The sequence below is a fragment of the Phocoena sinus genome, chromosome 17 (assembly GCF_008692025.1).
Source record: "Phocoena sinus isolate mPhoSin1 chromosome 17, mPhoSin1.pri, whole genome shotgun sequence".
NCBI lineage: Eukaryota > Metazoa > Chordata > Mammalia > Artiodactyla > Phocoenidae > Phocoena > Phocoena sinus.
In genome coordinates this window covers 37,930,173-37,955,274 of record NC_045779.1, presented here as the reverse complement: position 1 = coordinate 37,955,274, position 25,102 = coordinate 37,930,173, and the positions used below count along the sequence as shown (strand labels likewise).

The 25,102-nt window shown below is 42.2% G+C and overlaps 1 protein-coding gene across 7 annotated transcripts; it reads right to left on the bottom strand.

Annotated features, from left to right (window-relative positions):
* Positions 1-15,533: 15,533 nt before the first annotated feature.
* PDP1 (pyruvate dehyrogenase phosphatase catalytic subunit 1) lies at positions 15,534-24,320 on the bottom strand. Of its 7 annotated transcripts, none has more exons than XM_032610418.1 (3): positions 24,026-24,136; positions 20,872-20,906; positions 15,534-19,647 (listed from the first exon to the last, which is right to left on the bottom strand). In XM_032610418.1, exons 2-3 carry the CDS (start codon positions 20,900-20,902, stop codon positions 17,990-17,992), a joined length of 1,689 nt encoding a protein of 562 aa, XP_032466309.1. In that variant the 5' UTR covers positions 20,903-20,906; positions 24,026-24,136; the 3' UTR covers positions 15,534-17,989. The 7 variants fall into 7 exon arrangements, with proteins under 7 accessions (XP_032466309.1, XP_032466312.1, XP_032466310.1 ...); XM_032610421.1 differs by lacking the exon at positions 20,872-20,906 and adding an exon at positions 23,215-23,249 and having other exon boundaries at positions 24,026-24,135; XM_032610419.1 differs by lacking the exons at positions 20,872-20,906; positions 24,026-24,136 and adding exons at positions 23,215-23,249; positions 23,888-23,997.
* Positions 24,321-25,102: the final 782 nt, after the last annotated feature.

The window sequence follows — 25,102 nt, the reverse complement described above, 5'->3', positions numbered from 1 at the left end:
TCATAAATGTAATGTTGAGTAGAAGAAGCTGGGCAAAAATTGTACCTACTATAAGATTCCACTTATATAAAGTACAAATAAAGGTACAACTAATCTATGCTGTTAGAAGTCAGGATAGTGGTGACCTGGGAGGGTGGCCAGTGACCAGAGGAGCATAAGGGGGACCCCTGGAATGATGGTATCTTCTTGATCTGGGTACTTATTACATGGATGGAAGTTCAGTTCATTAAAGTCCACTGACTGCATATTTATGATATGTGCAATTTTGAGTATGTATATTATACTTCAGTAAATTTTTTTTTAAGTAAAAACCTATGTGACCTGTAGTCATGTGACTATTCTGTAGTCACAACCATATGGTAGAGTTACTATTATGTCCACTATACAGAATAATTGAGGCTCAAAGAAATTAAATAACTGGCATAGAGTCACACAGACCTTATGTGGTAGAGCTTGGACTGGCATTGAAATCTGTTGAAATCCAAGGTCACGTGAAAGATTACTCTAGCCCTTCTTCAGGTTCTGATCCTTCCTGATAACCTTCATAACTCTATGTCTTTTGTCTATTTGTCTTTTCTACCTAGAGTGCTCTTAACTAGTGCTCTCCTCTACCAAGAAAATTTCTACTGTTTTCAAGGACCAGCTTAAGGTCTTATCCTCTGTGAAGTGTTCCCTTATAACTCTACTTCCTTTCTCATCTCCAGCTGTTTACAGTAGAGATTCCAAAGGGCCCCAGCACATACTGTAAACGAGGGAAGCAGCAGCAATAACAGGGAGAAGTGAGGAATGTGACAAAATGCAGTGGGCAAACTCCATCTAAAGGTAGGAGCAGCTACTCCATTCCAACCAATTGCTGCAACTCAGGAATACAATATCGCTGAAGCCAGAAGTCTAGATTATTCTATGAAATCTTTCTTTTAAATATTACTTTTTAAAAATTAAAACCTAACACAAACAAAAAACACCATCAGCCAAACGCAGCATGTCCGAGGGCCAGATTTAACTTATGAGTCCCAAACTGCAACCTCTGTTTAATTTGGCAGGGTCAGACAAACTCCAGCTGGTTAAAAACTGACAGACTTCTTTCCTAGGGGTTTTGCCTTCTTCCTGCTGGAGATGCTCTTCAGATACGGCAGAGGAGGGTTGCTTACTAAAGTTCCAAGCTTTCATTTTTACTTCCGCATATGTCCCCCAAAACCTGTGAGGAAGGGATGGAAGAAATGTTTTGGGTTCCCTTCAAGCCCACCACTGCCCCTCGATGTCCTATGATGTACTCACTCAGAAACCATTCCTCATTAATAGGTTGTTTCTCAAGGAAGCATGAGAGAAAAAAATGAGGCAGCATTTGAAATAGAAGGAAATCTGCCACATCGGGGCAGTATAACCACATCGGGGCAGTATAGCCACATCACGGCACCAATCCCCAACCACCCGGGATTCCAGGTCCCAGCCCCCAATCCCAAAAGAGCAGCCCCAGGCGATGAATGAAGCACGCAAACAGGGAGAGGCTTACAGAGGGCAAAGCACCCATTTGGGACATTAAAATCTCTAGTTTAGGACAAAAATTGAACTTGAACATATGTAGATCCATATTTTGAGGGAGAATCAAGAGGGAGTTCAAGAATAGAGGAAAATGCATTATCAAGGATCTTACTGGTGTTTTTCCCTTGGGGGTTTCAAAATGGGTAGTTTTTCTCTAAGTTAGCCAGGTAAACACCTTGTCACAGATCTGTTGTGTTTGGAAGCAATCTAAGTGAAATCTGCTTTTATTAGCAACAAACATCCAATTTCTTTTTTCTATTCAATAGACAGGAGAACTGAATAAACATACCCGAGCTTACAAAAAGATCATTTCCAAAAGTGTGCCGTTAGGCTAATTTTTTGGAAGTTAGAATGCATTTTTGCACAGAAACAAAGTGATCTCTGAGAATTAACTTTCCATGAACAAGTCAAAAGAAACGATTTAGCCCATAATGAAACTAAAATATTACTTTTGCAATTCAGAATAGAAAATAACTCTGTACTAAGAAAGAATAACTTAGAAATCAGCCAACACATTGAATAATTTAGTAATCAGTTATTACATATGTGCTTGTGCAAGATGCAGCTGATTTGAGTTTTATGTTTGGAGGATTAGCAGTAGCCTGTGAGAGCAGACTTAGTGGGGTGAGAGAAACAAAAGCCTGATGAAAGTGGATGAAGGTGGAAGAGGCGGTGAGAAAGTGGAACCAAATAAGATTGTTCTTTCTAGGACCCTGACTGGGGAAAAAGGAGAATGTCATCACGATAGCTGGAGAAGGATTCAGGACCAAGGGGTCAGAGCTCTTTGAGTATGCTTTTAGGCAACTGGAAAGCCAAGACAGAGGGAGAGGCAAAAATGCAGGTTAAAGGGGGTATAATCAATGGATCTATATTCTTGTGACAAAGACTAGTAGTTGTCTCTGCTCTCTGATCTCTGCCTATCTAGAATGAGAACCCTGACTGTAATCAGCGTACTGATGCACTTAGCTAGAAGGCCACATTCTCCAGCCTCCCTTGCAGCTAGGTGTGGCCTTATGACTACGTTCTGGCCCAAGAGATACAAGCAGAAATTTTAGGTGGGACATTTCGGGAGATTGTGGACTCAGGTGGGAGAAAGCCCTTCTGTCCTTCCTGCTGTTGAAAACTATAAATGTTAAAAATGTAATTCCCACACATTATCTGAGCACATGCCGCAGTATAATTAATTCATTAATGAGGGGAGCCAGCAAGATGACATAGCTGGTTTAGTAGGGAAAAAAAAAAAAGAAATCCTGGAATAAGAATGCTAATAAGATACAAAAATGGCAAATGTTATTCAAGGTAATAAAACCATCTATCCTGAGAAAATTTCATTTGCGTCTTATTGATTTTTTACAAATTAACATCTAATTTTAGAGTCTGAACCCTGATCAAGAGTAACTAAAGGGCCATTCTCCAAGTGAGATGACCCTTGGGGGAACTTGACAGTGTTATCCTATGACATTGGCAGGACACATAGCCATCCTTTTGCTTTATTTCCAAGTTTTGGGTAACTTTCCTGAACATGACCTTCCTTCTGCCTGCTGTCTGGAATGTGGATGCAGTGGCTGGAGGTGCAGCAGTCACGAGGATGGAAGCCATGAACTGGAAAGGCAGAGCAGACAGGGAGAAGGAGCCTGGGTCCCTGATGACTGTGGAACCACCAAAACGGCCCTGCACCACTTTACTCCTGGACTTTTTTTATGAGACAGAGAGAAGGAGAGAAATAAACTTCTCTCTTAAGCCACTGCTGTTTTGGATTTCTTTTATAAGTGGCCAAGCTTAATCTTCTAATGGGGCAGGAGGCAGACAGAGAGAGAAATCATTTTTAAAGAATGCTGGAAATCCAGTGGACCATCGCACTCAATGAAGTTGCCTATAGGAAGGGATTCAGGCAGGGAAGCCTCTTAGTGAAACTACCAATGGAGGTATGGAGGACGTGGGGCTTTCCAGCCCACACACAGTGAAATGCGGTGTCATTCACTACCCACTAGTGGGTAGTGGTGGCTTTACTACAATCTGGAAGAAGAAACTGAAGAACCAACTAAGGGCTAGAGAGGAACTGATAAAGTTATCTACGAAAACTAGGATGGTGACAGCAAATGGGAAGATGGAATATTCATTAGTTTGTTCAAGGTTCCTAAAAAGCTTACTTAAGTAATCCCTCTTTGGAATTTCATGCTATATATTACTGTATACTTTGTGTAGTCTTATGCAGTATATATACCTTACACCTATATATTACTGTCTGCTTGGTACATTCACACCTATATATTACTTTACAGGACTGTATTCTCAAAGCCACTTTTGACCTATTGTTATAGATTATTGAATTACTATGTGTGACTTTTCCCTATGTACTGACTTAAGAATCTAATCTCCATCTTAAGATGTGATTCTACCCTAGAGAAGCTGAAGGTGGATCTGATTAACAAGTCTGGTGGAGAGGTGAGACTTAAAACAAGAGAGAAGGAGGGAGGTATAGAAACAGATAAGGTTGTTGGCTAGGAAGTAGGAAATTAAGCAAGTTCTCACTTGATTACCTCAATGTCCTCAGTATGAGACAGCCATCTGTTGAAAGGTGATGGGGTATAAAAGAGGAAGACTTACAGGAGCTTGGGGAAGTGATGGAGCTTTGAACTAGCTGCTCCGGGGAATGGGCTGGAGAACTGACCAAGGACTTGCAAGAAGATAAGCAAAGGGATATGCTTAAGCCTGAGACATGATTGTGATTTGGCTCCAAATTGGCATCCTCTTCCTCTCTCTCTGTTTCTAGTCCCCGCTGGGGGAATAGGGGGACAGGGAGGAAAAAGATCGAGCAGTTATGTATTAAACCTGCCCACTCAGAGTAAATACAGTCAAATTTGTAAATAAGATAACATCTGGCAAGTTGTACAATTTGATTACATTTGGCTAAGAGCTGATATTTTAGTCATTTGTTTTAAACCTAATTTTATTTAATTTTTAATATTCTTTTTTAATTGAAATATAACTGATTTACAATATTATATTAGTTTCAGGTGCACAATATCATGATTCAATATTTGTATAGATTATGCTCCATTTAAAATTATTATAAAATAATGACTATATTTCCCTGTGTCACTCTTAAAAATCCAAGGATGCATGGTTGTCCCCCTCATATGTCAATTTAGTTCACTGGTTTGTCTCCTATAAAACCAAATGGATCCTAGGAGCGGATTCCCACCGATTCAACTAAGCAGAAGCTCTAATTGCAACTGTCATGCTAGTATCATTACTAAAGTATGTCAGTGTGGCTTCTGGCTCATGGTATATGACCACTGATCTGGCAAATGTGTTGTCTTCTATTCTCATCAGAAGAGAGTAGTAGAAGCAGCTTGCATTCACGTGGGATAGTATACATTTACAGTCTCTCTTTAGCTTTTAAGTTAACTCATGCCCTCTGTCATAATACAGTCCCAAGGGCCTCAGACTAACTGGAAATTCTGTAAAACATTTTATTGGTCTGCCATACTGATGATATTATGTTCATTGAACTGATGAGCGGGAAGTGGCAAGTACGTTGGAGGCCGTAGTAAGTGTTTTAAACTTATTTTAGAATTAAATTCTGTTCCTGATGCATAGTAGGCACTTAATAACTGTTAGAATGATTGGCCAAATACAAGCAACTGAGTGGCCTGTAGCTGTCTGAATTCTGCAGAAGCCATTGTTTAGAAGAAAGACTTGTCAAGAAAAGATCCCCATAAATGGCAAAGAATTCACCTGTACCCCACCTGTGAAGACCTGGGGAGCTTGCATGTCTGTTACTGCTGTTTCTTCTTGCTTCCGAGGGCGTAACTTCCTTTTTCTTAAAAAAAAAACACACACACACACAAATCCTTTAAAGTCAAAAAGAATCAGGGAAAGGCGTCCTGAGAGAAAAGGATTTACATGAAGGTTAGAATCTTACATAACATATATTTTTTTATACCACAGTTTAAACCTAATACCGTTTCCTTTAGTGTCTATATTTATTTTTGAGAGCACCGTATTTTAAAATTGCATGCTGGGCTGAATTGCTCTACACCGTCTAGTCTACCCCAGGACTTTCTGACATCACTGGAGTAGCTGGCTGTGTTGGGCGTTCACAAATGCTAATGAAGCAAGGCAGCATCTTTTGTGGATCTAAACGTGGGAAGCACATTTCATCTCCCCTGGGGTTTTAGACAACGATCAAATCAAAGAGGAGGCAGGAGGCAGAATCTGGCAGCAGCCGCCCAGTCTTATCAGCCTTTTCTCATGAACATGGAGCTCAATTTCTTGGTGTCTAAGGGAGGTAAAGGTCAGTTTGCCGTGAGAGGAAGGAAACCCATTTCTCTCTGCAGAAAGTAAATGTCTTCGGTAACTAAAGGAATTTAGTTGAGCCAAGACAGGGCAAGACTTCCTCTTCAGGACATGGGCAATGGTGACCCTGAATGGAGAACAGACTGGATATAGGACAGAGTTGACAGACCCAGAAAACTTAGTTTGAATTGTCTCCCACAGTGATCAAACATGAACTTTGTATCCAACTTTTGTGATGGCAGCCAGCTTTCGGCTGAGTTACCCTCACTGTTGTAAGACAGCTGGTGACGTGACAAAAAAGAGACCAGCAAGTTTGCCGCTAAGCTACAAATGCAGAGCCAGATCAGCTTTCTCGAACTCTTACTATGTGCCAGACAAAGAGGCCAGCATACTAAACTCTAAATGGGCTCAAGCCCTGGAGCAGCTGCCACAAAGTCAGGAAGCAGCTGCCCCCTGGTAGCCTCCTGCTTTGTCTCCTCTGCCAGCTGCATAGATGGGGAAGGGGGAGGGGAGAGAAGAGGTGGGAAGTGTTGGATCGGACTCACTAGAGAAGAGGGGCAGAAGGGAGGGATCTGGCCAAGCCAGGAGGGAAATGTGAGGCCCCTAGGATTTATTAGGTTTGAGAGAAGAGTTGAGGGGAAAGGGTTTAAAGATTAATCACGAATTATGACTTGGATTATTTAAAATTTTTAGAGATGTAAGACTGAAATACCTGTCTGAGCTGTGCTTCTTCAAATAAGTGTCCATTTTGAGACTAGACTGTGTGGGCTGTGACTGTGTAAGTATTCTCCAAGCAGGATCACGAGGCTGACTTTTTGCCCTTTTGTGAGCACAGGAAATTGCAGAAAATGGAGTCATTCTCTTTGATTATTTCAAGTACCTTCTCTGCTACCCAAGACCAATCATGTGCCAACTTCTTAATAACCTCCAAATGATGGAACAATACATCCTTACATTTATCTGGGGGCACGGAGAGGCAGGGAGCAGGTCATAACTCAAATGCCATAGATCCTCACTGTTCTGAGATTTAGTAGGTTTTCTTGAATAAATGTTTCTTCATTTGCTGTATGCCCTCAGGACAATCTCCAGAGATTTTAAATGGTTGCGTTTTAAAAAATAACTTTCACCAGTTATGACTGTTTCACTGGACAGCAGGTCTGAGAAGTTCCTCCTGCCACCATTCCAGAATTGGATCTTTGGTACTTGTATTTGGCATTTTAGTAGAGAGGCAAAGCATAGTTCAAGTCAGGTTGGGAGCCAGAGAAAATAAATGAGAACTTGGAAGCCAAAAAGAATCCATTGGTCATGGTTACTTACCTGCTGGGGATTTTGTGGTCCAGCTCGCTCTAGAGTTAGAACCCTTCTTGGCTGAACCAGCAACAGCAAAGCTGTGGGCAGTTGTGTACGACAGCCTAGATCCACTGTGAGGCATTGATGTTACAGACAGGTTGCTCTTCTGACCAGAGACCAGAAAAAAAGTGGGCTAGAGAGATAAGGCAAAAATGGGGTGGGGTGGGTGTGGGATAAGGGTCCAACTTCATTCTTCTGCGTGTAGATATCCAATTTTCCAAGCACCATTTATTGAGAGACTATCCTTTCCATTTTGTGTGTTCTTGGCACCCTTGTTGAAGATCAGTTGACCATGTATTCATGTTTTTATTTCTGGGCTCTCTATTCTGTTTCATTGGTCTATAGGTATGTTTTTATGCTAGTACCATAATGTTTTGATTACTGTAGCTTTGTAATGTATATTGAAGTCAGGATGTATGATGCCTACACCTTTGTTCTTCTTGCTTAAAATTGTTTTGGCTATTTGGGGTCTTTTCTGGTTCCATATGAATTTTAGGATGGTTTTTTCTATTTCTGTGAAAAATGCCATTGGAATTTTGATAGGAATTGCATTGATTTGCAGATTGCTTTGGGTAGAATGGACATTTTAACAATGTTAATTCTTCTAATCCATGAACATGGGATAACTAAAAAGATATTTGTCATATATTAAGTGGACAAACAGGTTACAAATCAATATGTATAGTACAATCTGATTTTATATTAAATGTATATATGCATATCAAAAGATCTGGAAGGATAATAGTGAAAACGACTCCCAAAGCACTTTATATGCATTATTCTTTATAATCCTCACAAAAAGCCTATGAAGAAAGTGCTATTGTTATCTCCATTTTACAGATGGGGAATCTGAGGCACTAAAAGGTAAAATAATTTCCGGGAGCTGGTCAACTTGGGACACATATTTAGGTCAACCTGTATCTAAGCCAGTGTTAATTCCACTATACTATACTGTCTCCTGATATACTGACTTGTTAATAATTGTTATCATTGAATAGCAAGATAATGGTTCAACTTGATTATCTATTAATTATGTCCGCTTATGTGTATTTTCTAATTTTCTACATTGAGCATTTATTATCTATATAATAGAAATAGAGTCTTAAATTTATTTTTTAAATAGGCTTGTAATAAACAGGATCGTATTATACAACTTGACTTTTTTCACTCAATGTATCTCAGAAATGTTTTCTGCATAAAAATATATATTTGGTCATTGCACATCTTGTTTACCAGATAACGTTCAAATTGGAGACATCATCTGTTCAGAAAACAGTTGAATGACCAATGTCTGGGTAACCAAATGTAAAATTTTCAAGAGCATAACAAATTGCTTCAAATTTTAATGTCAAAAACAATGAACAGTTATTTCTGTGAAAATTAATATAGGCATACCCCAGAGATATTGTGGGTTTGGTTGCAGACCATCACAGTAAAGCAAATATTGAAATAAAGTGAGTCACACAAAATTTTCGGTTTCCCAGTTCATATAAAAGTTATGTTTACATTATACTGTAGTCTACTAAGTGCGCAATAGCATCATGTCTGAAAGAACAATGTATATACCTTAATTTAAAAAGACTTTATTGCTAAAAAATGCTAACTGTTAACTATCATCTGAGCCTTCAGCAAGTCACAGTAGTAACATCAAAGACCAAAGATCACTAATCACAGATTACCATAATAAATATGATAATAATGAAAAAGTTTGAAATAGTTTGAGAATTGCCAAAATGTGACACAGAGACAGGAAGTGAGCAAATGTTGGAAAAATGGCACAGATAGACTTATTCAACTCAGCGTTGCCACAAACCTTCAACTTGTAAAAAACACAATATGTGCAAAGCAAAATAAAGTGAAGCACAATGAATGAGGTTTGCCTATAAATAGAAACCTCATTGAAAATGAGGAGATCCAGGGACTTCCCTGGTGGCGCAGTGGTTAAGAATCCTCCTGCCAATACAGGGTTCGAGCCCTGGTCCCGGAAGATCCCACATGCCGCAGAGCAACTAAGCCCGTGCACCACAACTACTGAGCCTGCGCTCTAGAACCCACATAACGCGACTACTGAAGCCCACGCGCCTAGAGCCCGTGCTCCGCAACAAGAGAAGCCACCGCAGTGAGAAGCCCGCGCACCGCAGCGAAGAGTAGCCCCTGCTCGCCGCAACTGGAGAAAAGCCCGCGCACAGCAACGAAGACCCAACTCAGCACACACCGCAAAAAAAAAAAAAAAAAAGTGAGGAGGTCCAGAAGGGGGAGCTCTCATGCTGTACCACTGTAAATCAATTGCAGACCCAACTGGAAGAGATGTACCTTTGCAGTTACAACAGGAAGAAAGTTACATTACTACCCAGTAGGAGGAAGGAAGAATTTCTCCTTGCCTGGCAACAGCCCAGCCAATGAGAGACTGTCACAACTCAGCCAATGAAAATCCACTATACTTCAAACTCTCAGTTTCCTCCAATGGACTCTTGTTTATAACAGGCCGTCCCCCTTCTCCTCTATAAAAAAAAAGGTCCTCTCTTGTGTTCTCCACATCTGCCTGTGATTTGCCATAGATTGCGTGTCCTAAATTGCAATTTTTTACTGTTCCTGAATAAACTCATTTTGCTAGTAGAATAACTGGCTGCGTTTTATGAGGGTTTAGAATTTGGGTGCAGCTTTTCTGGCTCAGGATCTCTCACGAGGTTGTTAATCATGCTGTCAGCCAGAGTTGCAGCCTTTGGAAACTTGACTGGAGCTGCAAGGTCTGCTTCCAACTCCACTCATGTGTCTATTGCCAGGAGGCACCGGTCTCTTTCCATGTGGTTCTCTCTACAAGGCTGCTCACAACATGGCTCCTCCCAAGAGAGAGTAAGAGTGACCAAGACAGAAGCTGCAGTGTCTTTTATAATCTGATCTCAGGAGGGACATGCCGTCACATCTGCTGTGTTCCACTGGTCACACAAACAAATCCTGGGAGCATATTACACAGGGCATAAATGCCAGGCGATAGGGCTCATTGGGAGCCATCTTGGAAGGTGGTTACCACATAGCCAAGTACCCAAAACAATGAACAAGCCCAATAAACACTTGCTAGATTGGACTGAACTAACTGGTAGCTGGCAACTCAATCCAGTTACAATGTTCCAAGACTTTGATGGGTGACTGGTTAGGTCTCCCAAGTTCAGTTGTCAAGTTACCCCATACCTGAGTAGAGCTCAGTGATCGTGCACTATGGTAACTAAGGAATCAAGAGGAACAAAAATATGACTGTTTGAACAAAACATACCAGTTCATTAAATGTGAGTGTACACACATGAATGACTAATGGCAATACGTAAATCACAAAGATGTTCTCTTGCCTAACCACCAATCCTTCCTCATTTAGAATTAGTCAAGTCTCCCACCTATGAGTAGCTAGAAGCCAGATTTCAGCCTGGCATGGCCCTGGCTAACATCGTTTTGTACTTCTTCCTCCCACCCCTGCCTCTACCAACTCTTGCATCCCATGCCTGCTTGGCTAGTCTTTGCCATCTCAAGTAGTTCCCTAAATGTATGCTAGCTGCAAGGATGCTACGGCCATTGTGTACAGTTGACCTTTGAACAACAAGGATTTGAACTGTGCGAGTCCGCTTATATGTGGATAGTTTTCAATAGTAAATACGACAGTGCTACTTGATCTATGGTTGGTTGAATCTGCAGATATGGAATCACAGATACAGAGGAACCGTAGATCTGGAGGAACAAAGTATATGGAGGGCTGACTGTAAGTTATACCCGGATTTTCCTGTATGCTGGGAGGTTTGGGGCCCCTAGTCCCCTTCTCATTCAAGGCTCAAATGTACTATCTACCTAAGGCTTTTTCTGCAGTTCCTATCTTTCTACCTCATCTCCCACCATGGAGATTTCAACAAATGAATTGGGAAACTGAGGAACTGCATACCTGGACACTGCAATGCACTCCTCACTTGGCACACTCTGTGGGTGGCTCCATTCCCTACGTGCTAGACTAACTGCTGGCCTACATCAGTCTTTGCCGCTTCTTCTGAGGATCGTTATCTCTGCTTTGCAAGGGCTCACTTGTCTATTGGCCACTTGACAGTCCTCGGGTCTTCTCAATTCCAAAGGGATCATTCTGGTTACATGGAGAGGCTGGGCAATGTGATGTGATTAAACATGCAGGCTTTGGAATATACAGGTATGGCTTTGTTTGGTGTGTGATGCTGGACAAGCTACTGTGCCTCTTTGCACTAGGTAAAATAGGGGAAATCATACTTCAGTTTGTTTTAAGGATTGTATTGGTCAGGTCCTGGTAGGAAACTGATTTCACCTTACATTGTTCAAATGAACGGATTACTCACAGAGGTGTGAGCAAGGATGAGGGAACAGACAGGGTTGTTGAGGCACCCAGAGACGAGCAGCAGTAGGAAGCCTTTACCATCCCTAAGGCTGAAAGGACAAAGGGAGGAATAGCGTGACCTGAGCCCACTGAGAACCGGAAGTGTGGAAGAGGTGCAGCCCTAAGGGGCTATAGTGTGGAGGGACACAGCTAAGGCTGGAGATGTAGCTTGAAACATGGAGAGAACTAGGAAGAACTATCCCAGCATCTCTCTCATCCCACCCTCCAATCACCTGCTGGTGCTACCCACTGATTGAATGGAAATGATAATCAGAAGACAAGTGAGGGACTTCCCTGGTGGCACAGTGGTTAAGAATCTTTCTGCCAATGCAGGGGACACAGGTTCGATCCCTGGTCCGGGAAGATCCCACATGCTCCTGAGCAACTAAGCTCGTCTGCCACAACTACTGTGCCTGCGCTCTAGAGCCTGCGAGCCACAACTACTGAGCCCGTGCACCACAACTACTGAAGCCCGTGTGTTCTAGGACCTGCGTGCTGCAACAAGAGAAGCCACTGCAATGAGAAGCCCATGCAATGCAACAAAGAGTAGCCCCGGCTCGCTGCAACTAGAGAAAGCCCGCGCACAGCAACAAAGACCCAACGCAGCCAAAAAAAAAAGAAGACGAGCAAGCCTGGGAGGTGCAGCCTGGAGGAGCTTCCAGGCACACAGGGCAGGGCAGAGATGGCTTAGAGAAGGGGTTGAGGGGCCAAACAGAGACTAGCAGCACAAGTATTAAATGAGAAAACACAGAGTATATTTTCCACAGGACCTGGCACATAGTAAGTGCTCGAGAAACAGTAATCGTGGTTACCGTTAGCATTACTAAGGCTGCGAGGTCACTGGACTTTTCCGTTATACCTGAAGCCATCTTTGCCCGTCTAAGCAAGAGCCACAGGTGTGTGACCCCACAGTCATGAGGCTTGGTTTAGTAACATACTCTCTCTGGTCTGCTCAGTCTCACAGCTCTGTTTCTACTGACACCAGGGCTTTAATGATCTAGTCTCTGTTTTCATCAGGTGAAATTAGGCTGTTTAACTTGTCCCCAGATTTGGAGCAAGAAAAAATAATTTCTAAGCAACGTTCCTTTGAGAAAACTGTCCATCTGGTCAGTTTCCCTTTCCATGTGGTCAAAGACTTTCCTTTTTCCCTCTTATCTAATGAGCCAAGACAAAATGGTCACGCTAATGGAAACTACCTTGCATTCCAACTGTTGCTGCCCTAGCATAAAATCCATGATTTCATAAGGGCTTAAAAGTGGTTTTTTCAATCCTTTATGTCACCACTATTCAGCTGGCTGCTGTTTTTCCTCTGCTTTGCTTTCATCCCTGTCACTGGTCCAAGGAGTCAGAGGATCTGATGCTCCCTGCCCCCATTACGGCCTCTAATCACACCACTCTCTTCTTTCTCTCACCTTTTCTTTTTTCTTTCTCTTAGATCTGTCACGTTTCCCATTCTTCTCAGCTTTTATACTTGAAGGCTCGCCTCTTAGTCAACACTGCCAGCCAATCAAATTGGTCTTGTCCTTCAAGGAGACAGATTGATACAATCACCTCAGGTGAGATAAAATCTTTGGTTCTTTGACTCTTCTTGGCTGCTGGTTGTGGCTCAGTGCTCCAGGTCTGAGGTTTCTGAAAGGCTGAATAGGATCACTAACCTCCTTGCACTGTAGTCAAATCTGATTGTTTGGGTTGGTTGAGCATGTGAGGCAGGCAGGAAGTACGTCAGTGAACTGGGTATGGCTTAGAAGAGAGGAGAGGTGTGACTCTAGGGCAGGGTCTTACGGATCCCTTGGGGTAGGAAGGTGACGTGAATTACTGAGCTCTTTTGGAGCTGGGTGCTTCCAAACAACAGCTAAAGGTCTTCGCAGGCCCTCAGAGGGCACGCCTCCCACCGTGTATACAAAAGGAGCTGGGGAAGAGGGCAAGGGTTAGATGGGGACCAGTTAGCGAAGTTTTACTGGGGGAAATGAACTGACTTTTGGGGTCCGATTGACTCGCTTGACTATTGAGTCTTTGAGGTCTCTCCCAATGAACACAAGAAGCGTTCTCCCGTCGAGGGCTAAAGGTGTGATGGGCCAATTTGTATAGTGGTACTTTTTTTTCTTTTGAATATTCTTTGCAACAGGAAACTAGTTCAATTTTTAGAAATCATTGACTTTTAACTATAAAAATGAAACTAAATTACAGGAATAAATTATTCCTCTGCATCTGGATTGATGTTAACTTCTGACAAATGAAGAAATTTCTTAAAGTTCACTTAGGTTTTTTTTTTTTTACTTGATGGTATGTCTCTAATGTACAATAAAGTGGATGCAGAACATTTTTTATTCAACATTGTGTTGGCTCAGAGAGAGAAACAAAATCCACGGGCCCTGACGTTAAAGAACTGAAAATGGACAAACAAGGTAAAGTTAAAAATCAGAACAACTTTAAACCAGATATGTGCATATTTTACGAACCTAAATATTGGCTACATAACTGAGTCTAAATTGTGTGGTCCTTAAAATATGTGCATTGGATAATCGTTATTAATGGCACATGAAATGCATGAATTTCATCCTTCTTAATATATTTACTTTGAAGACTTATAATTTGAAAGCTATTTAGAAGACAATACTGTGTATTGTTAGGATTCAATCCAAGGTATAAATTTTGTCATAAGAACCAGGCTGACTGGATTTAATAAGATTAAGCTTGGCTTTCAAAGTAAACTCTGAATGGAACAAAGGAAGTGACCTTCATACTGTAACAAGTCAACTCAGATACCATTAACATGTCTTCATTTACCCAGCTTGCCCAGGCCTCAGCTTTTGACGATCTGAAAAATTCTATAGTGAATAGCAATTGTTTTATTTATGATAAAGATCATAATTAAGGTATGTTTACCTACAGACTAAGGATAGCAGTTACCTAGACTCTCTTGCTATACCCAAAGACAGAGCTAACAATAACCCATATTCAGGCATGTGTTTGACTAGTGAGCAGGAAAGCTTGTTCTAGGAAGTATTAATTTAGTTTAATAAAAGCAGAGATATTCAAGTCAGCTACACCATCCCAGTCCTAACTTAACAGTCAGCATTTAAGCCACTTCCTTCCCCTTCCCTAATCACAGCAATGGCCGATGGAGTGATAAACCAGGACCTTCAAAAACCGAGGTATTATTTGTCTTTTTCTTATAGGATAGTCATTAGCTCAATCACTTAATGAACTAAATCAACTCAACAAGATCAGTGGGAGAGGTACAGAGAGGTCATTAGCAAAGGACCACTCCCTAATCCCTCCAAATTTTTCACCATGAAACATTTTCATCACTTGTTTAAAGGGCATTTTTTTAAAAGTCCTAGCATTAAGGTACGGAACATAAAACTCACCTGTAATCAATCACATCTGCAATGTTAAATCTACACTTCAACCAAATAATATCCCTGGGAATTGCTAACCTAAAAGTTAGCTCTAAAAGGGGAGAGGAAGGGGGCTAATAATGCCCATCAACAATGGATAAATTGTGATATATTCATACTATGGAATGCTACTTAGTAATAAGGAAGAGACTATGAATACAGTCAACATAAATGAACCTCAAAAAAATGAACAACCGTCAGATACAAAAGAGTACATATTATATGATTTCATTTGTATGAATTTCTAGAACAAGTAATACTAATCTATGGTGACAGAAGTCAGAACAATAGTTTTGTGGGGAAGGATTAACTGGAAAGTGGCATGAGGGAATTTTCTGCTGGAGTATTGGAAAAGTTCTATATCTTTATTGGGGTTGTGGTTACCAAATCTCAAACTACACATTTAAAACCTGTGCATTTTACTGAATGTAAATTATACCCTAGTTTTTTTTTTAAATACTATCTATCTAGAGGATCCTAAAGTTAAGTTTAATCTACCCCCATAGAAAGCATCTAATGAATCTTACTATTAATTAAAAACCAACACAGGTCATTCAGAAAGCAGATATGAAGCTTTAATTCACTGTGGGCATTACTCTGACCATTCTCTATATTATATATGAACTTTTCACATTTCTTCACACGGATACAAGACAGTTGTTTTCCCCAAGTACCGTGTACCATACCACCATCCCATTTAACTAGCTAAGGACGTATTATAAATACCATGAGCCACTGACTAAATACAGAAGTTGATACATATGTTAGAAAGTATAAATTAAAAAAAGTTTAAGGCTAAATACCATGAAAGTTTACACATATTCTTTAATTTTAGATATCAAATCACAGTGACAACCAATTATAATAAAATCTCAACTTTTTTTAGATAATATTCATATTTCTAACATCCAATTATTTTCATTTCCACACTGTTAACTCCACACTGCATTTTCATTTCTATAGAGAGTAGACAGGCTTTTGGACTGCAGACCAAGTTTCTTGTGTAATAATAAGAATTACTATCTTGATCATGACCATGGGAAACCAAATTTATATATACTGTACTATACAGAGACGAGACTTTACTAAGTATAAGATAATGTGGAACTCTTTAGTGGTGGTGTTCAAGAGAAATTCAAATAGTAGCCTGAAAATGAGTTTTAACTGCTACTGCATTCTACATATATTTCATTAAAAGATGAAGTCTCTGTCAAAACATTTATAAATAAGTATATAGTACAATAGCTTTTCCCCCTCCAAAATACTGCCTGGGAGGAAAGTTCTAAGCTGACTCAAGGGGAAAAAAAAAAAAGGAAAAAAAAAAAAGGAAAAAAAATAGACCTCAGAAAACAAACATATGGTCTTCTGAGCTGCAATCTTCCTGAGCCTATTTTCAATTGGAACAAATTTTGCAGCCAATTCTACCTTGCTTCAGTGCCCACAGTCCAGAGGGAGTCCTTGAATATCTAGTTCATATTCTACAGAAATCCGAAAGGACCTAAACACCCCTCAACTAATTACACAAGGGAAAACTGATCATGTTTTGTATTAAAATCTATGTGAAAATCAAACATAGTCATAGCCATTCTTTTATCAGTGATGCTACAATAAGTGATGAAAATATATGCACAGCTGTACATGGATCACCATTAAACACAGGAACAAAATGCCATTTGATGCATATTAAATAAGCTCCCAAAAAGCCAATTTGAATATATTTATTTTCATTTACTTTGATACAGCATTGGAAGAGACCGCATATAATTATGGCGACTGCTGCAAACAATACTTGATGCTGCTAAGTGTTCCATTAAGCATCAGGCATGCACAAGAGTTACCTTTAAAAATTTCTCATGTATATATCTTAACATTCCTATTTATAAGCTGCAATATGTTTAAAGCATTTAGTAATTTTTAAACCAATTATTTTAACTGACCTACATCTAAGTGGGGAAAAACAAAAAACTTCCTCCTCATTTCAGCACCCGAAGGTAATATTAGACCTTACTCCCCCAAATTATATATTTCAATTTATTTTATATGTGTCATCCTTAAAAGTCCAAAAGTGATGAAAATTATTATCACTACTAAATTAGAAGTATGATTTCCCAGCAGCAGTCCACCCAGCACACACAGCATGCCACGCTTCGGGGGATTACATGATAAGAGTGACGTGCTGGTGGCTGCAGATGACCGTAATTGAACATATCAGTCTCTTCTCTTCATTCTGGATCTTTTATTTCAAACTAAATGAAGCTTTTCATCAATATAAACTGAAAAAATTATTTTTCCTTTATTTAACATCAATAAGAGTAGATAAAACTAAACACCTTTATTGTCTTCAAGTGTGTGGCAAGATAGAAAATGTTTCAATCACATTAGGTAATCAGGGGTGGGGAAGGGGGAAGCGTTTGTTTTTCCATTTAAGCAGGATTCCAGTCAAATAAGCACACACACTTACAAATTCAGATTACTTGGTTCTCGGCCCTTTATGGCTTAAAGCACTGGATTTGAAAACTACTTCAGGTTAAAATAAAGTTATATGAATAATGCATAGGCTGTATATCTAGGAGATCATGCAATAAATAAATGTTCTCATGTACAGTGGAATCTTGGTGATGAAAGGGGTCTGCAGGTGTGAATAATGTTTTTTCGTTTTACCAAGAGAATATGCCCAGCAAGTTCCCTGCTTTGGGCCTATTCAAGATCCTGTTTGTAAGGTCATCCTGATTTTCTCAGATTGAAAAAAGAAGCCAATGTCATAAGACATCTGCAGTAAGGAACTGACGTGCCTCAAGTGCAAGTGCTGTGAGGTCCGAGCTAAGCAGAAGGAGACTCAGGATCCTGCCACCCGGCTACAAAGTCAACTTGGACTACTTGGCTGACTAGAGTATCAAATGGGGAAATGCTTAGAATGACCCTCTGGAAATGTTTACTGTATTAGTATCTTTTAAAAATCTATCTGCTCTTTAAATCTATTTCATGTGAGAACTGCCAGGGTAAGATCCACTCACTATTCCTGGTTTTGATATGCCCCTACGACATGAGAATTGAACTGAACTACAATGATTGTAATGTCATCCCTGTACATCCTAGCAAGCTCTTCAGGAAGACTAAGCATTTTGGAGAGGCGCTCGTGATCAACAGCCCCAAACTCGTTGTTGCCCACAGCATGGCGAATTAGATGGGTTGCTGCATTCTGATCCTCAAATACCGATGACATCTTGGCTCTCCTTTCTGTTAAAAGGCCATGCATCTGTCCCAGAGTCACCTTATAGCCACCAACAGCTATTGGCTCTTGGTGATGCATGCCTGTTAGGTACTCGCCCACAATCCTAACCACATCCTGCCTATGCATTGTCTCCCACAATCCGTCAGTCGCCAATACCAGAAATTTATCCTGTGGCCTTAATCGGTGGTAAGTTACTTCTGGCTCAGCAGTGAGATAAGGAGGTGTGTAATAATTAGGAGGGATAAACTTGGTATATTCGTTGTCATTCAGCTGGTCTGGGCCAGATTCTATCACTCTCTTTTGAAGGTCAATGCTCCACTTGAACTTTACGTCCCCAAAAGCCCTAAAAGGCATCAATAAGCCAAGTAGCCGATCCTGTTTCACCACACTCTTGGCCTCATTCTTTGGGTGCTCCAATTTCAGGCGTTCCACTTCTCTTTCATTCTGAGCATTGTGGTCATTAGATAGAGTGACTGCCGACCAAGAGCCGTCCTCTTCCTGCACACCCAGCATGGCTCTGCTATCACCAGTATTGGCCACATGAAGGTCAACACCATCCACATGGGCGACACAAGCTGTGGCCCCAGAAAATGCCACTCGAAGCACCAGGTAGTTGAGGAAAGAATTGGGATCACCGACTTGAGCCTCCAAGGAGATGTCATTATCAAGCCTCTTGAAAGCATTAACCAAAGCCTCCTTAACATCAATTTCAGTCGACTCCCCAGTGTTAAGGTCTATAAGCTCTTGCCAGTAAGTCCTCAAGCTGTTGAAATATAATTTGGACGCCTCCTTACTGAAGTAATCATTGGGATGCTTGTGCCACTGGAGAATGGGGAGCAGTGCTCGACCGCTCTCCACCGCATTTTCGATCTCTAGCAAAGTCTCATGGGGTAACAGAGAGACAGCAATATAATAAAATAGTCTTTCACTGACCGCCTGGGAGCAAGCACAGCCTGCATGGCCATCGAAAACCCCCAAAAGCATCCCTCTGGTCTGCAAGCAGGTTGCTGCACTTCTCCGGTCCTCAATGGGTGCATTCGCAGGCAGCTGATTGCTGTCAAATCCAAGGACAGAACTGACATTTTTGCCATCAAATTCTGGCACTTTGAAACTGTATTCATTAGCTTTCAGGATGCTGTTGACTTGTGGAGGTGTAAGGTAAAATTTCTGTGGTGTGGAAGCATATCTCCTTCCTTGGGTGTACTGCCACCAGCTCTCCTTTGGCCTATAAAAGGTAGCATATGCCGGATGGGGTGTGTATCTCAGGCGACTCTGAGGAATGTAAGGGGGTGAGCAGCAGAGATGTCTGTGGTGGCAGTAACATGCAGTGCCATAGATTCTGCTCAGTTCACAGTGACGGATCAGAGGGAAAAACAGTTGAGTTGGTGCTGGCATGGCATCAGAGAACAGCGGCAGGCTGGAACTTCTGACTGGGATTCCTAGACAGCAAAAGTTACATTCTGATTACTTAATCTATTTTTGCTTTCATAACAAATGTTTAGCAGGTGAATCTACAGGCTCCCTGTGCCTCCTAAGGCACTACATTTTACACACATATCATGTACTATTTCTATAGGATATACTCTGTTAAGCACACCTCCCAATCACTTATGGAGCCAGGACTGAACTGTCGTCGAGCTTTACTTTTCTCTCTTCCTTGTATTTCTTTGTGCAGCACAAACTGTGCAGAATGTACAATAGATCTGGCTGAGGAGAGTAGAGGAGACGAAGGTTATATAACATTATGTAGTGGCAGTCTACCTAGCCAATCACCCTTCTCCCTATCCTTAAAAAAGGCCGTGGATCTCCCAAATTGCACAGGGACTTCTCCCATTTATGAAGATCCTGTTTCTAGACCAGTGGTCGATTGTTAGCATTTGATACATATGGCTACTACTATAAAAGTGTTGGGATGCAGCCCCAACCGGTGTGTATTCATGAATTATTTGTAAGTTATATACATATGCTACTACATTAATATAATGTTCATTATAACCTGTACAAGAAAATTTTTACATAATGAATAAAAATAGAAGCTCCAAAATGCCCTCCCTGCATCCTAGTAGATGGTCTTGCAAACAATGTTTCTCCAGACCACTGTGCCAATTTGGCAGGTTTAGGGACATAGGTCTGCCACCAATTCACCACATAATCCTGGAAAAGCTGGATCACCGCTTTGAGCCTTGCTTTCCTAAGCTGTACGTGAACACATCAGAGCAGATGCTATCTGAGCACGCTTCCTGGACTCTGTGCCTTTATAAAAAGTGTGCACTGAAGTGAGGCTTTGATATCAAATGCAGGGTTCATTTATTTGTTGTTTAATTTTAGTGTATTCTTTGTGATAAAAAAAAACTAAGTATTCTAGCAGCTCTAAAACTTTGTTAATAACATAAATGGTCGCAGTTCTGGAATTTAATTTACTTGCTACCGTTTTCCTCTAATTATCAGTCATGAAAGAAAGCTACAGAAATATGATTTTCGTCTACAGTGGATCCCAAGTAGAATTCACCCCTAGAAAAATATTTTCTCTTACATTTTATAAAAAGGTTATCTATTTGCACTTGGAAATTAATAAACAGTGAAATAGTAGTCTAATGGTCTAAGGTTTGGCTAAAAAAGGTAGAGCATTATAATCATGAATAAACCAAAATCATATCACTTACTATGTGATACTGAAAACATTTTGCTGGGCATTTATCTAGAAAATTTAATAAACATGTATCATTAATTCAGGTAATTTTTACAATAAGAGAATCCCTCTTGTAACATATATTTCCCCTGAATTCTTGAGGTATTGCATCAAAGTATTCATCTGGCCTATAAATAAACAGGTTTTATATTTTAAATAAGAAAACAAATGCAGTAAACAAAAGGGAATAAGGAATATAAAACCATCTGAGTCTGAATATCAACTATTCCTTCCTAAGGTTGAACACATTAAGAAAAAATTTTACAAATATCATAGAGAGTGTTAGAATATATTACATTATTTTCACGCACCCTCTTTTGAAACACAGAAAAAAGATAAGTGGAATGCAGTGAAGGGGCAGAGAAAACACTGAATTTGCTTCTGTAATAAGTGCTGTATAAGCCAATCATATAGAACCCCTTTTGCATGTGATAGAAAGTACCGTTATTTTAACTACACTATTTAAGAAGGGATTTGTTTACAAAATTGAGGACAAGATTAGGCAATAGAAGGAAGTGATTAGAATTTTGGAAATAAAATCAATAACTAAATAAGTATTCTGAAAGGCAGTCATGAAAAACAGAAATTCCAGAAGAACAGGAATCTATCAAGACTAACCACTTAACTAACAGCACTTCAAACTGAATACCTGAAAGTCATCCAAAGGTTAAGTGTACATGACTGAGCCAGGAGATGTGCTCAAACGTGGGGCCACATGACACTGGCTTCTAGATATGAATCATATCTCTTGCTAGGTTTGTATGCAGAAAGCACATTAACTTATTTCATGCTTTGTATAAAGATTTTTTCTGTTATTAAAAATGTAAACAGACCCCAATCTTAATGAAAATAAATTTTCTCTGTAACTTTATATACGTTTGCATTTATGCTTACTTTAAAACTTAAGAATCTTAGAGGAAAAACGTGTATTTCTGTATGGAAAGTAGATTGAATCAAAGTACTGTGTGTGCGTGTGTGTGTGTGTGTGTGTGTGTGTGTTTGGAGGGGGGTTTTCACAGATAGATGCATACCAGGATTTGGCTATATGGTGTCTGATCAAGGAATAACAAGTCCAGGAAACCCACACTTTCCTTAAATTCCTTTGCTTTGACAATCCTCCTGCTTTTGAAATTGACTGCAAAATGAACTATTGTGGCAAAAAGAACCGATTCATGCAGCAGATGCTTTGAATAATACGTAAATTCAAACAGCAAGCACTCTAACATACATTTTTCCTTCAGGCATAAATTCTCAACATTAAAAACAAAAAAGCAGAGAGTGAATTTTATTAACTCTATCTTTCAGTTACTCAGGGGCTTAGCATATGGACTGACTCCCAACATGCCTCCAAAAGTCAAATTCTTAGGGAAGTTACCTAGTCTGTGTTTAATGAACATTCTATCACCACCAGTACAAGTAACATACTCTCTCCATCAGACCAGTTACTACTAGAAGTCGAAGTACTTTCAAATGCTTTCATAAACCATTAAGTGAGTATCCTTCTGAATATCCTGTGATTCAACAACAAAACCCCATGAAATCAAAACTTCTGTCGACAAACTTGCTAAGTTAATGAAGTAGACGGCTCTTGATGAGGCAGGAAGAACCGCCGCAAGGTACAGTTGTGGTAAACTGAAGCACTGTCAAATTTTCCAGTTATTTCTGGCCACAATTTCACTTAAAAGGTCCTATCCCATGATCCAGACTTAGCCACCTTATATGCAGCATCTTAGTCTTAGGCAGATTTTGCCAATTTTGCTCACGACTAATAAGGAAAGATGAGCTGTAACCAGCAACAGGAAAGAGATCCATCCATTCTTACTGATGTGCTCAACAGAGTTTGTGCCAAGAAATGATTCAACTTCATCAATAAACTCACAGAAGAAATTAGAGAATGCAATTACTGTACCGACTCCAGAGCTCTTTAGGTTTGCAAAAATTTTGGTGTAAACGAAAAAAAATGCTATACTAATCATTAAATGTGTCAGAACCCCAGTTTACATAATTTGATTACATTAAACACCCTGCATAGACTCTGCGATTTTTCAGCATTTTTGGTTAATGTCTAGACATTTCACAGCTCCTGTTATCTCTACATGAATGAAGAAACCGGTTGCCTTCAGAAGACACGAAGCCCTAAGCCAGCACTTGTTTGATTAGTTTCCTTTGTCCCTACCTGAAAATTGCACTCACTAAGGCATCAAAGCTATCTATCTCACCTCTTAATTCCACGCCGACCCACCTAAAACCATCCACACACAAAATCAGTCATCATCCTTCCTGGGTACCCAACGCAGGTAGTTAAGTGAATACCTACCAATTCGTCTGGGCCCGGGACACACACACATTCTCCTGTCATCACAACACGGAGCCGACAACATCCACAACCCGCGCGGACAGCAGCAGCGACAGCAGCACCGGCCCATTGAAAGCAAGGCAGAGATGCTCATTAGAGGAGGCGGCGGCAGGGGAGGCGGGAGCGGAGGAGGGGCGAGGTCTCGCCCCAGCCCGGTGAATGGGGCTAGGAGGGGGGAAGAGGATGGAGGAGGAAAAAAGGGGTGGGGAGAAGGAAACCAAACAAACAAACCCACCCCGCGGGAGAGGCAGAGCTACAGTGGAGGCGGCGGGGGCCCCAACGCCCGCAGAAGGGCGCCCCGGGACCGGCCCGTCCATCCAGCCCGGGAGCGGAGCCCACGGGCGCGCGGCATCCTCCGCCCGCCCACGCCGCACCGGCTTCAGTCCTGAAAACTGAGGGTCGGCCCGCGGCGGCTGACTGTGGGATCACCCTGGAATCGAGGTGTGTAAGGGGAAACCCTCAGGCAGAGACGCCACGCCACCTGCGTCGCACCTCCCGGGAGCCCACCCTCCCGCGGGTCCCCACGGTGCCCCCGGCGCTGACAGCGGGCGCGGCGGGCCCGCCCACCACCCAGAGCCTGCGGCTGCCCCCAGCGCGGCCACGCCCGCTGCGGCCCCGACGCCCTCACGCGCACCTGGCGCTCCGGGGTTAGTCCCTCCGCACGCCCGCGGCCGCCGCTCCCCAAGCACGCCGGCCGCCCCCTCACAACTTTGGGCTGGTGGAGGAGGATTCCGGAAGGGCCGGCTCGGAGCCCGGAGTAGGGAATACGAACCGGGCACGGCAGGGGAGGAGCCGCTTCTTCTCAACAAGGAGGCGGCCGCGGCGGCGGCACCTCCAGGCGGTCCTTGCACGCAGCCCGGCGCAACTCCCCGTAGCTCGGCCCCTTGCCCCAGCCCGGCCCACTCAGCGACCCTGCCCCGCAGGGCAGCCACCCTACCCCGCCCACACTTTCGGGCCGGAGCTCTTCCCGCCTTCAGATTGGCTGCGCAGTGGCGAGTGGGCGGAGAGGAGGAGAGCGGGCCTCTGCCCTGCTCGTGGGAGCGGAAGAGCGGCGCGCTCCCCGCCGGCTTTGTGACGTCATGGGGGTCAGACAATCCCTTCCATTCTGCGCGAGGTGCCCATTGGTTCCGCGGGCCCGCCTCACGTGACCGCGCCCGCGTCTGATTGCCTGGTGGAGGGTGGGGCTGCGCGCGGTTACTGGGTTGGCGGCGGAACGGGTTGGAGGAAGCGTCTGGCCCGGACCAGCATCCCCAAGCGAGCTGGGCCCCGGGACCAGCTTCTGCCTGCCGGGCAGGGTTCCGCGAATCTCTGGCCTCTGGCGGGGGGCTGGCCGAGCCTACCCCGCGCCTTGCGAGTGGGCCGGGGCTTCGTAGGTTTAGGCTGTTGGGGCGGCTCCCTGCCCAACGGGAAACTGCATTCGCTGCAGTCGCCCCTGCCTGGAATAACAAGGCGTAATAACCCGGGAGTATCTGTGGCCTCATTCATTTGATACTTTGCAGATTTTAGGAGTGTTGCCGTGGATGATGTTTTCTGTTATTTTCTGGGCACCTCTCAGGGCCCAGGGAGAGAAAGGCGGTCTAAACAGCAGCAAGAGGAAGTTGTGATGAAGGAATTCTTTCCCCTGTAGAGTAGGTGTGTGCTCACGTTTTCTGAAGGGCTTTGAAATCAGTATTGACTTACTTGCCCTGAATGGTTACAAGGAAAAGGGTAGAATGCAGTCTGCATTTGTGACGAAGTGGGAAGAGCCCTGGACTCTTGTGTCAGGACTTTCATCCAAGTCATTTCCGCTCCATAAGACTCAGTTTCCCCTTCTGTGAGACGAGTTGTATTTGGGGTGGTATTGGCAGCC